The following is a 12,679-nucleotide window of genomic DNA, read 5'->3' as shown; positions in this document are numbered from 1 at the left end:
CTCGGGCCTACTACCCCTCACAAGTGCTCTAAACCCACAGCTGAACTCTGGTCCACTACCTTTCGTGTCCTTACCTCTCCCTCTAGATCAGGGGGTCAGGAACCTTTTTGGCTGAGAGAGCCATAAACGCCATATATTTTAAAATATATTTCTGTGAGAGCCATACAATGTTTCAAACTGGGACATTGCGCATGCGCAGCAGAGGGCTCAGGTCCCTGTTGCCATGGTGATATGTATACAGTTGATCTGCCGGGAAGTGGAAGTGTCAGACACGTCTTCAGCTTCTCTTGGGTTTCATAAAAATCATCAATTTCCCCGAGAGCCAGACCGGAGAAATACCAACTAATAGCTTGTATAATTAGCTAGCTGACTTGGGGGTTGATTCACTTTGTAGGACGAGATCCCCACACTTTGGCCCAATAGGCTGCCTGTCAAGTGATAGGCAGCAGCCTATTGGGCCAATAAAAGTGCAGGGATCTCGTCCTACAAAGTCACTGGACCTGACAGGATCCAGGGTGGGACAATTGAAGGAGCTGTTCGTTTTGGAGGGGAGCACAAGTAAGTTAGTAGTGCACGCTACAGCAGTAGCGTGCCTACTTTGAAAATTTTACTTGCGCTGCCACACTAAGCTGCGCTGCTTGAGTAGTGTAGCTTAGTGAATCAACCCCTACTGATTTGTATGTGAGCCAGATGTAGCCATCAGAAGAGCCACATCTGGCTCCTGAGCCATAGGTTCCCTACCCCTGCTCTAGATTGCAAGCCTTGGGCAGGGTCCTCCTCCTTTTGTGTCCTACCTGATCGTGCACCTCCATTACTGTGCACCCATGCTATGCATCTGAGTGAACCTAACTTGCCTAATCTCCATGCTCCCCTCCAGTGACTGACTAAGCATTACCTGGTACTCCTACTGTGCTGCATGATCTGGTCTTTCTTGTATTCAGGTATTGTCATTATGCTGTATGTCACCCCTAAACATTGTCTGTAACCTAAACTAATGTCCAGCGCTGTGTAATATGTTGGCGCTTTATAAATACAATAAATAAATACATTTCTCTAAAGAAAACTTGACCACCAGCCATGTCTAAGCTCATATGGTCCTACCCGGAACATCGTGCAGGATTAGAGTTATTTAATTACAGATTTGTGTTGTAACTGCAGTCATTAAGGCTTTAGCTGTGGCAATCCCATTTTTTGGCTGAGCATGAAAGCGAAGTATTTGTAATGTAATTATGTGGCTCTGCCCTCCAGCCATTTTCAGGATTTATATGCTTGAAAACTGTTTATTTAAACCGTTATATTCAATATATGATGGGGACATAACTGGAGCAAAGAAAATATTTTGCCGATGGCTAATAATTAGTCGTACACTGAAAATGGATTTATTTGTGAGATATCAAATGGTGACAATTGCTTTAGCCCTTTCTCCCATCTCTGCAGTTTTGATAGGCAGGTCTTTTTGGCCCAACGTATGTGCCCATTAGACAATGGCTAAAATTGCCTTTCTTTGCAGATGTCCGGCCCACATGCTAAATTGTTGTTGCTGGTTGCAGGTTTTTATTACAGAGGAACTGTAGTGAAAATGACTTACTGTATTATTTGGACTATAAGACTCCTTTTTTCTCTCCCAAAAAGCGGGGCTGTGGAGTCAGTACAAAAATCTTCCGACTCCTCAGTTTCTGAAACCACGACTCCGACTCCAACTCCGACTCCGGGTAACTAAAATTGCTCAGACTCCGACACCTCGACTCCGACTCCTTAGCCTAATACTTAACAGGGCTGTGGATTTTGTACAAAAATCATGCGACTCCGACTCCCGACTCCTCAGTTTCTGAAACCACGACTCCGACTCCAGGTGCCCAAAATTGCTCCGACTCCACAGCCCTGCCCAAAAGTGTGTGTGTGTGTGTGGGGGGGGGGGGGGGTGGCGGGGCGGGGGACGGGTTGCTGCATCTTATAGTCCAAATTTTGGAAGTTCCTGACTTGTGAATGCCTGCCGATACGAACCTGCAACCCGCCACAATGTCGGACTCCCTGTACTGTGCCCATGCAGAGGAGGACACAGGCGCATAGAGGACACATGGGGGGCACAGGAGGACAGAGGAGGACACATGTTTTTGTCCTCTAAACTTAGGGGCGTCTTATGGTCAGGGGTGTCTTAGGGACGGTTTTGCGCCGAATCTGCAGTGTTTCCCCGCAAGAAAATCATGCGGGGAAACTCTGCCATATGGTACAATGGCACCGGCGGCCGAATCGCTTGCACTAGCGATTCGGACGACATTTCCATCTGTTTCGGTGCGGGAGGCTCTACTATGGGCAAACGCTGACCAAATTATTTATATACTAGGCAAAAGGCCCACTTGTTAAAAAGCCGCCACCCCACCACACAATGGTACATGTTCATGAACCCCCATACGCACGCTCACGCCTGCCCCCTGTCCTCCTCCCTGTCTGAAGTCTGTCCGCGCAACGCATATGCATGTTAGGCTCAACGCACTAACACAGGAGGACACAGCGACAGAAATATTGGATGAGTATTGTAACAAAAAAACTATTTTATTCATTATTTTGACCACAGTTCCTCTTTATCGAGGCAAGAAGGGCTTGAACACAAGTGTTCTATGAGAACACTTATGTTCTGCCCAATCTTAAAGCGGACCCAAACCAAACAATTTTTTAATTTAAAAATATTTAGTTGCACCACTCTGACACATACAAAGATAAACACTCCTTCAAACCTATGAGCATTTCAGTGCATGCTTTTCACCCTTCTTTTTTTCATAGCTAGGGTTATACTGGGGGCAGCCATTAGCAATTCCTCCATTGCCGGACACCATCTACTCCACCAGTTTGCTGGAAAAATCCCGGCAATTTGAAAGGAAGGGAGGGGTTCATCCAATAAATGTAAAATATTTTATATTTGTCATCATGCAGCTGGAAAAAGGCTGCTATTTATTATTATAATTTAGAAAATAGATTTTATTTCTGAAATCTTGTTTAATTTGGGCCCACTTTAACACTTCCACCTTGCTTGTTGGTTATGAGCAATGTTACTTTCTGTAGTATGGCACCAATGTTTAACAATGCTAATATATTTATTTCATTTTTACCTTCAGAAACCAGAAAAGATATCACATCCCTCTTCTCAAACTTGACAGTGAATGATAACAATAATTTATGTGATGGCACCTTGGAAAACAGGAAGACCGCCAGTGACTTGGTTACAGAGAATGGTACAGAAGTGTCTGAGGCTTGCCGTGATGGTCCAAGCACAACCATTTTAGAAGAAAATGTTCAGGAGTCCATGGTGGTTGATTCTGTCTTTCAGCCTTCAGGGGGTTCATCTGTGGATAATTGTCTACAACATGATGACCATGGCAATGACACAGAACCTAAACAGAACACTGTAGATGAAGAAGACTTGAAAGCTGATTGTAAAGATGCTATTAACAACAATGACCTTCAGACAAACAATGCAACACCTGAGGACATTTCTGAAAATAACACTCAGGAAAATGTTATGGAAAACACTGAAAACAACAAAACACCTTCAAAGAAGACCCGGAAATCTTCCAGCAAGCTGCCATCTAGGATACAAAAGGGTAGTCCCAGCAGGACGAAAAACCATGATGTGGTGGAGAAGAATATGGAGCTGCCTGATAATGTGGAGGACGTTCTTCAAAGGTCTTCCTATAACTTTGATTCAAACCAGTGGGATGATCCCAACTTCAACCCATTTGGAGGAAAGTCTGCTTTGCCGTCCTCCCCTACAGTAACAAAAGCACCTTCTGCATTCAGCAGAGATCTAGCCGAGGACTCTCTGTGCCACCATAAGCCAAGCAAGAGCTTGTCTGGCTCGGAAAATGACCTTTCCCAGGAAGCGAAACCAAGGAGAGGATGCGGAAGCGCTAAGTCATCACCAAAGTTGCCAAGATCCCGCTTGATTACGTAAGTCTCTTAAAACTTGTTCACCATAATTCATCTTATATTTGTGCTTGATAATTAGTGTCCTGTGACAGGATGGAGATTGTATTCTTGGTGTTTTTCATTTCATGCCTCACGTTACATCATATTGCTTAACATGCATTTGGGATCGTCTTTGCAGAGTTGGCTCGCCACGTTTTTGTTTACTCATAAAATGTGAAAAGCTTTTTGATGTTGGTTACAAGGTTGTATTGCTGGCTTTAATGAAACAGGATGACTAGAACTATGGTAGGTATTCTGAAAAGATCTTCAGTTAGTCAAGAATATTTTTGCTTTTCTGGTATACTCTTCATGGCTAAACTTGAACCCCCCCCCCCTCTCCCTTGACCACACCCACCCCATGCAGTTGTGCAGGCTATAGTCATGCCACTGAGTCCTCATATTCCAAACTCACTTTTATTTCCTTTTATTTTGAACATTTTTTTTCACCACTTCATTATATCAAGTTTTTGACGAGGTGAAACTTGTTTACAAATTACAGTAGGTCATAATGTAGAACATTCACTCCATGCATCTCTCCCCAACATAAGGGCCCTTGTTCAATTAACGTTCTCTCTCGTGTTTTCTCCTTGGTGATGATTTTTCATCTTCTGCTTTAGATAAGTGGGTGAAAAAGTCCAGTCAAAATGATTTTGAGTATTGTCTCGCTTCCTGGTGGCATTTTATTTACAAAGTGTGAAACTATCACCTAGGAGAAAAAGATAAGGGGGCTATACATTAGTCAGTCTGCCACCAGATTGACCATTAGAAATATCTATATCTGATCAGAGTGGGATCTTTTGCCTGACCACACACCACAGGCCGATTTCCAATAGTTTTCAGCATGAAATCAGAAAAACTCAGAACAACGCTAACACTGAGGCATGGGCCCCAAAAGATCTAAAAAATGTCCTGTGGTATTTGACACAGGGCTGTGGAGTCTGTACAAACAATCATCTGACTCCGACTCCTCAGTTTATGAAACCACCAACTCAGACTCCAGCTACCCAAAATGGCTCAGACTCCTCTACTCTGACTCCTTAGCCTAATACTTACCAAGGCTGTGCATTTAGTTCAAAAATCATCCGATTCAGACTCCTCCGTTTATGAAACCGTTGACTCCAGGTACCCAAAATTGCTCCGACTCCTTGACTCCAACTCCACAGCCCTGATTTGACACAAGGATATTTTCAGCAGACCAGAACCGACTTCGGCTTACTGCACAGGTGTATCTATACGCTGGCATGCGCAGTATGGCCAGATTCGCACACAGAGGCACGCACGGGCATAAGAAAATATGCAATAATCTTTTGTCTGGTTTGTTCGGAGGGACCCAATGCAGCTCGACTATCCAGAGGCTTCCCTGTACTTCAGTAACTAACTTTTTATTTCCCTGGGAAATTACAGGTTTGCTTTAATCTAAGAGCCCACATAATCTAGAATAAAGTAAAGCACTCCCATACATAATGGTTTCCCTGGGGTTTCTCTGTTAATGATATGAAGAAATGAGGCAGGCCTTTAGTGCTCCTCTCATTTTGCATCAGAGGTATAAAGGAATTTTGGCCAGTACAGAACAAGATTCTAAACGTCTTTAAACTATACTGGTATATAGGACAGTACAAACATTTTTTTTTAATTTGTGCTACAGTGATGCAGTTATTTTATGTCCAGACTTCTAAGTGCACCGCAATGCCCACCAGGGCTGTGGAGTCGGAGTTGAGAAGTCGAGGCAATTTTTGGGTACCTGGAGTCGGGAGAAAATGCGCCGACTCCTAATGAATTTAAACTGTAATTAAAATAGAAAATATGATAAAATGTTCTATTTCTCAGATAATGGTCATCATAAATGTGTATATATACAGTAATAGCTGTGCTTAGTCCACAACAATGAAATAAACCAATCAAAAAATAGTTACTTGTGCTGCTTCAATAAAGCAGTCCTCGTATTTTTAAAGTCAGATATACATATCTGATTTTGACAGTATATATGATGTGTACAACGGAATCTTTTGTATATACTAAACATCTATGCTGTGAGAATAAAGCCTGATGTGTAGCCGTTTCAGTTATAGAGATGGACAATGAGATGGAAATAATTCTGCGTTGATGCTAGTTTATGCAAATTTATGCACTCCCTTTGCTCATGATATCAAGTAATTTGATATGTTAAAATTTGTTTTGGTGACTACAAATGAAAGGGTACCTGAGGCGGATGAAAAGAAGTTTTACACATACCTGGGGCTTCCTCCAGCCCCCTTCAGGCTAATCCAGTCGCTGTCGTCCTCCGCCACGTGGATCTTCTGCTATGAGTCCTGGTAATTCATCCAGTCAGCGCAGTCCAGCCACGTGCCGCTCCCACAGCCAGGAACATTCTGCACCTGCGCAATAGTGCTGCGCAGGTGTAGTACGCTCCCGGCAGCGGAGTGTGTGCATGCGCACTGCGCCTGACTAGCTCAAGTGCCTGGACCCATAGCCGAATATCCAGGTGGCGGAGGACAGCGTGGGACTGATTAGCCTGAAGGGGGCTGGAGGAAGCCCCAGGTATGTATAAAACTTTAATTTCATCTGTTTCAGGTTTACTTTGTTACACAGTAGTACTATACTCTACATATGCTCTCCCCACAGAGCTGTAGGGAATCCACTGAGAATGTTGTGCACATTGAACACAGAGGTGTTGTCTGTCACCCATAAACCTGGTTCAGATTGTGCATGAAGAATGTGTAATAGAGAAAGAATCTCCTTATTCACCTGCAGAGTACCTGCACATCACTCTTACATGTACCCACAGTTACATTACCTAGGGCCTGATAGATGTCCGTTGTTCCTGTCTTCTACAAGTACTCTTACCAAAGACTAGTTTTAGTCTATGACTAAAAGTATTAGAAGCAGAAGATCATCCGGCTAGCCAGGTAACTGGTATTGTTTAAAAGGGAATAAATATGGCAGCCTCCATATCCCTCTCGCTTCAGTTGTATTTTCAAATTCCTAAGCGTTGGCAGTTAAGAGATGCATTTCATTTTACATACTTTCAATCAACAAAATTGTAATATGCAAATTAGAAGAGTCAGAGGAATCCTAACCTGAGGAGTCGGTGGATTTTTGTACCAACTCCACCGCCCTGATGTGTCCACTGTTAAGGCTGTGATCCCACTTGTGCCGGACCACGTGTGAACAGGGTAGGGTACACTCCAATGGTCCGCTGTAGTCTGGCTGGAGCGTGGTCTGCTTAGATCCATTGCAGAGTGGCAAGTGTCAACTGCTCCCATTTGTACAATAGCCGTTCACTGTGTATTTAGCAATGAGCGGAGAATGGACAAAAATGTAAATTCTCATCTCAAGTGGGGGAACACAGCCTAAGTGCATTTCCTGTTTTTTAACAATATATAAACATAGAAAGCCTCCTTTTTCAGAGTTAATGGAAGGGCATGTAATCAGGCCATAGGTTTGTAAAGCTCTGATTTTGTTTCGTTTACGTATACACAGAAAACAGAAGCAACACAAGATTGTGACCAGCAAATCAGAGCCTCCTGAACTGCGGGACTTTAGGCTGAGGCTCATTTGTCATCAGTAGAAAGTGCAGATGTAGTGGGAAGGTTGCACAATATGTAGTCTGTACTGGAGTCATCCGGTTCAGGCTTGCTTTAAAGTGGCCCTGTAGTGGGTTTATGCAGGAGTCCACTTTTCTATCCCAAAACAGAGCTGTTTACTTACACACTAGGCAGAATCACTAGCACTTTTGGTCATAATAAAAGTCTATGGGCTATATGAAAAAGCGCATATATATGCGTTTTACAGTGTGCGTTTTTAAAATACACATCTTGCTGCATGTTCTCAAACACATGTAAAATGCACATGATGAACTTCAGTGGAGACACAAAGGACTGTGTTTTTACTTGCGTTTTTGATGCATTTTTTAATGAAAAAAAAAATACTGTATATACTCGCATATAAGCCGACGTGTATAAGCCGAGGTACCCACTTTTCTCTCAAACCAGGAAAAGGTGACTCGTTTATAAACCCCTCCCCAATATATCCCCCTCCACAGTAGCCAGATGTGCCCTAGGATCATACAACTGTCTCAAGATGGTGTCATAGACATGAGACACAGCAATTGCCACACAGGAAGAATCCCTGATCAGTGCACCACTGACACGTTTCTTGCACACTCCGCCCCACAAGTCAGGGGACACAGGTAGTTTTGAGCAGCCCACTCTGCGCACCATGTTGCAAGGGATGGATGGCACAGACACAGCAGGAAGCCAGCTGGCAAGAGCAGGATCACTAGTGTACAATCCTTACGCTCCTCTGCCAGTAACAAAACCTGCTCCACCATCTCTTTTTTCTCCACTGACTCGCATATAAGCCGAAGGGGTAACTTCTCAGCACATTTTTTTTATGCTAAAAAATGAGGCTTATACGTGATTATCTACAGTACTGCATTTTACGCCAGTTAAATGAGAATATATTGGGGAAAAAAATGAAAAACACAGCGTAAAATGCAAATGCTTACAAAAACGCACCCAAAAGTTCTTGAAAAGCACTATGCAGAAAACGCATGGTTTTCCGCACCGCCTAGTGTGCTTCTAGCCTCATTTTATGCAAGCAGATTGGTGGATCAGTGATCTGGTGATTGGCTTACATTGTTGGTTGCTGCTGTTTGCTGAAAAAACTAGGCCCTGCGGTGGACATCTCATCTGCACTTTATTCATAACAGGCAAATGAATTGGTCCTGTCCAATAAGGTGCATACTGAGCCTCATGTCATAATGCCAAACGCTGTATGTGTTTTGCTCTTTGTTTCTGTCCAAATCCTCCACTTCTGTGGCCTCAATTCACTGAGCTTTATCAAACACTTTAACGAACGTTAAAAAAATCGAATTTTGAATTCACGAAGGTGTTATAGATTTATAGAATGTTTTATTGATAAAACATTCAATAAATCTATATCACCTTAGTGAATTCAAAATTAGATTTCACCAATAAGGTAAATTATCAAACGTTCGATAAAGTGTTCGATAAAGCTTAGTGAATTGAGGCCTGTGTTATTAACCCATCTTTCTGGTCTTTCATATCACGCCTCTGGTTGACTGCTGCAATCATGTGATCTTCTCTCATGTCTTTATAGGTTAACCTACATACACACTTTTAACAGTTGTCACCTGGAAAGGTCATTCTTGAGGTGGCCATACATGGTACAATTTTTCAATTAGATAATTTAGTTCGATTATTCCGTTAGATCGAATATAAAGATTTTTCCAGCATGTCCGAACATTTTTCCCGAAAAAACGGGATAATCGTTCGAATTTCTTGATCGAAAAAAAAATAATTTTCAACTTTCATTCAATTCGATCATTTAGATCGAATAAACAGGAAAATCGAACATTTTTATTGTACCGTGTATGGCCACCATTGGAATGATTGTTGTACTGACATACTGCTAGGTAGCCTGTTCTGTGCTATGGAGAGGGGAGGATGAGAAGTGCCTTACTGACAGCCATTGTTATTGATCTGACTAACAATGTCATCCGTGGCGTCTGGGGACACCTGTACTCTGATTATAATTCAAAACTATTTTTCCACTGAGTGTTTTTTTGCAGCAGCAGACAAACTGTGTGTACATAGCTCAAAGCTAGCCATATACAGTTCAGTAATGGCCCGATAAGACAAGTCAGTCTATTCCCTCCCCGATTGGAAATGGAATAGTGAACGGTTTCTGCCACGCTGCAACCTCTATTCAATCTCAGCAGAAATCTTGTGAGCACTGATTGAACTGCTAGGGCTGTACCACCCAATGCAGTTCAGCAAAATGTGGCCATTGATCACCATCACTCCTCCCTCTCTTCCTCGCATGTATCTAATCACACTTATGGTCCATACAGGAATCAAATTAAGTTGATCAAATGTGTTGGGAGGGCAACAGGCTTGCGGCGGGTTTAGTCCAAGTGACAGTTAGCAGGAAAGCTTGACTTATGTATGCTTGGCTTCAGCCTCCACAGGTAGCAGATGTCAGACATGATTGTGATGATTGTGTGTGGCTAGGTGGTGGGAAGTGGCCAGAATCTGATAGGGAATCTCTCATCTCCTTTCCATTCCAGATTTTTTTTTTTTTTTTTTTTTTTTAAGAAGGCAGCGGCTCTTCATTAGGGATGGTCAATGAAATGCAAATAATTTTGATTGAGCAAATTTTGTATGCAAATCTATGCAGCTTGGAAATGGACCAATGAAATTTTACTTTAGCAGGATTTGTTAATTTTCAAGCTGCATATATTTGCTTACAAAATTTGCATAATGCATCAACTCAAAATGATTTGCATCTCATTGACCATCCCTACTCTTCACGCCTGCTTAACACTACTAGTGGCGACCTAACACTCCCAACCTAAGGAGCTCTACTAGGGAAGTATAGGGGTCACTCTGCTGCTGGGTTACTCTGTTGTACCGGTCCCAAGCCTTATCCCATAGAGCCATATCAATCCCTGCCATGCACTGATGAGGACCAACAGTCCGAAACAGGCTGTCTGCATGTTGGGTTGCTGTGGCTCTGTACAGTTTATGAGCCATAGGCGTGCTATACACCAGTTCTGGATGTAGGCCTGGCTTCAGGAGCATAAAGTGGTAATTTGCATATTTAGTAGCAGTGCATTGTAGGAAGCCACAGTTACACACTTAGAGAGCCAGGTAGCCGCCAAAACTGCCGCTCCCATGGGCCGCAATGGCCCACTTTCACTTTCATGACCCCTGGGTCACGACGCTGCAAGAAAAGACTGTGTTGTCTCTCATAGCGTGCAGGGAGAAGGGGGCGTGGCCAGGGGGAGTGGCCAGGGAGAAAGAGCTGCCCAGTGGCAGCTAAGGAAACCCTGCAGGAATGCCCCTGGCGGGTGTTTTGAACAGGGAATTCCTCTCCTTTGTGTTTACCACGGAGTTGGCGACAAATCTTGATGCTAAACTCGGGGGGCTGTAGCGGGGTGGGGGTGGGGCAGAGAGCGGCGGTTGGGGGACACAGAGCCATGTCATTAGGCAGAGGATATGTCTCTGTCCCACCCCCCCTTTTCCCCCACAAGAACCACCTGGGGTTTTCTTTACAGCTGAATTATTGCAAATACCTTCTGTCATAAGAAGGCAAATTACACTGAACATTGTTTTTTAGTAGGAGGGCTTTTCAGTCTTTTTAGTCCCCTATATTTTCCTAGTAGTTTTGGGTCACCCGGAGCTGCTTGGGTACTCTGTTTAAAAATGTTCTAATTTTCCTACCAACCTCGCTTCCCATACATATGCTATGCTTAAAAACACACATGATTATGTGACTGTAGCCGCTTCTCTTCCCCTCTCGTTCTTATTGTAATGCCTTCTTAGAGGGATATGGCCCAGCTGTTACTTCTGTCACCTCCCATTGTGGTTTGTGGTGAAGGGATGTCCCCAACCTGCCACTCAGTCACCTTGTTCCCAAAGTCTCCATTGTGTCCATTGCATCGTCATAGATTGCATGTTGCATATCATGTGTACGGAATTATTGTGTAGCCCATGATGTGGAGTTCCAATCATTGGAGAGAGGAGATCTGTTCACAGTGAACTTGCACAAACGTATCTGATACTTAGCACAGAATCTGATGAGCATGTGCATTGATCTGCTGCTCTCCAATGTGATAAATGGAATGATTTTCAGTGCAGTGTGAACCAGACCTTATTACAGTGCTCTATATGTCAGTATAACAGCAGTCAGGTTTTGAGTGGGCCATAGCATAACTCTGATAACTAATTACAGGCTATAAAGCACTTGGGCCAGTTTCTACATGTGCCAGCATCTGCCTCTGAAAAGGATGCCGGTACTTGTGCTGATGTGAGCATGCATCCCTCTAGCCACTATAGGGATTTGGATGGATCATCTGAAAAAAATGCAGCAGCACTATTTTTTTTTATCTATTTATCTATTTTACCCCTTGCACGTGCATTCGGAAGCAGCCTTTTGATGGGCTGCCAATTCTGCTTCCAAGTTTGCATGCAGGGAAATGTTTCAAATTCGCTACAGTGGAAACGCAGCCATACATGGCAGAGAACAGATAGTTTGAGATGTAAGCTATAAAACATTTAGCCACTATCATTCATTCACCTGAGGCAATAAAAAAAAAAAACTTAAAGAACAACTGTAATGAGTAGAATATGGAGGCTGCCATATTTTTTTTCCTTATAAACAATACCAGTTGCCTGGCAGCCCTGCTGATCTATTTTGGCTGCAGTAGTGTCTGAATCATACTAGAAACAAGAATGCAGCTAATCTTGTCAGATCTAACAATGTCAGAAACACCTGATCTGCATATGCTTAGGGTAGGGGTCTAGCAGGGCTGCCAGACAACTGGTATTGCTTAAAAGGAAATAAATATGGCAGCCTCCATATACCTCTCGCTTCAGCTGTCCATTTAACTTTTGTCTTTAGCTTTAGCTTTAAAACACAAAACAAGGCTATGGCATTCCAGGAAAGACCTATGAAGGATTAATTTAACATTTGTTTTTCTTTCATCGTTTTGCTTTAAAGTTTTGATCACATGACCAGAGGTAAGGGCTGCAGGTGCTGCTTAGATTGCCTCATCTTGTTAACACTGCAAGAGGGAAGGCACAGACTAAACCCAAGTGACATGAATATATTTACTCGGCTGTACATAGCTGATCATTCTACGTGACTACTATTATTTCTGGTTGTGGTATTAATATTTTTAGAGGGTTAA

The 12,679-nt window shown here is 43.1% G+C and overlaps 1 protein-coding gene across 5 annotated transcripts in view; it reads left to right on the top strand.

The window, feature by feature from the left end:
- Window positions 1-12,679, top strand: part of TACC1 (transforming acidic coiled-coil containing protein 1) — a 171,103-nt gene that overhangs the window by 108,686 nt on the left and 49,738 nt on the right. For all 5 annotated transcript variants that reach the window (XM_068274599.1, XM_068274600.1, XM_068274598.1 and 2 more), the window contains exon 3: window positions 3,114-3,945. In XM_068274599.1, coding sequence (XP_068130700.1) covers window positions 3,114-3,945 — 832 coding nt within the window. The remainder of the gene's footprint in view (window positions 1-3,113; window positions 3,946-12,679) is intronic.

This window comes from Hyperolius riggenbachi, chromosome 3, assembly GCF_040937935.1.
Source record: "Hyperolius riggenbachi isolate aHypRig1 chromosome 3, aHypRig1.pri, whole genome shotgun sequence".
In the NCBI taxonomy this organism is placed as follows: domain Eukaryota; kingdom Metazoa; phylum Chordata; class Amphibia; order Anura; family Hyperoliidae; genus Hyperolius; species Hyperolius riggenbachi.
Note: the sequence above shows the minus strand (reverse complement) of the source record. Positions and strands in the feature narration are given on the sequence as shown.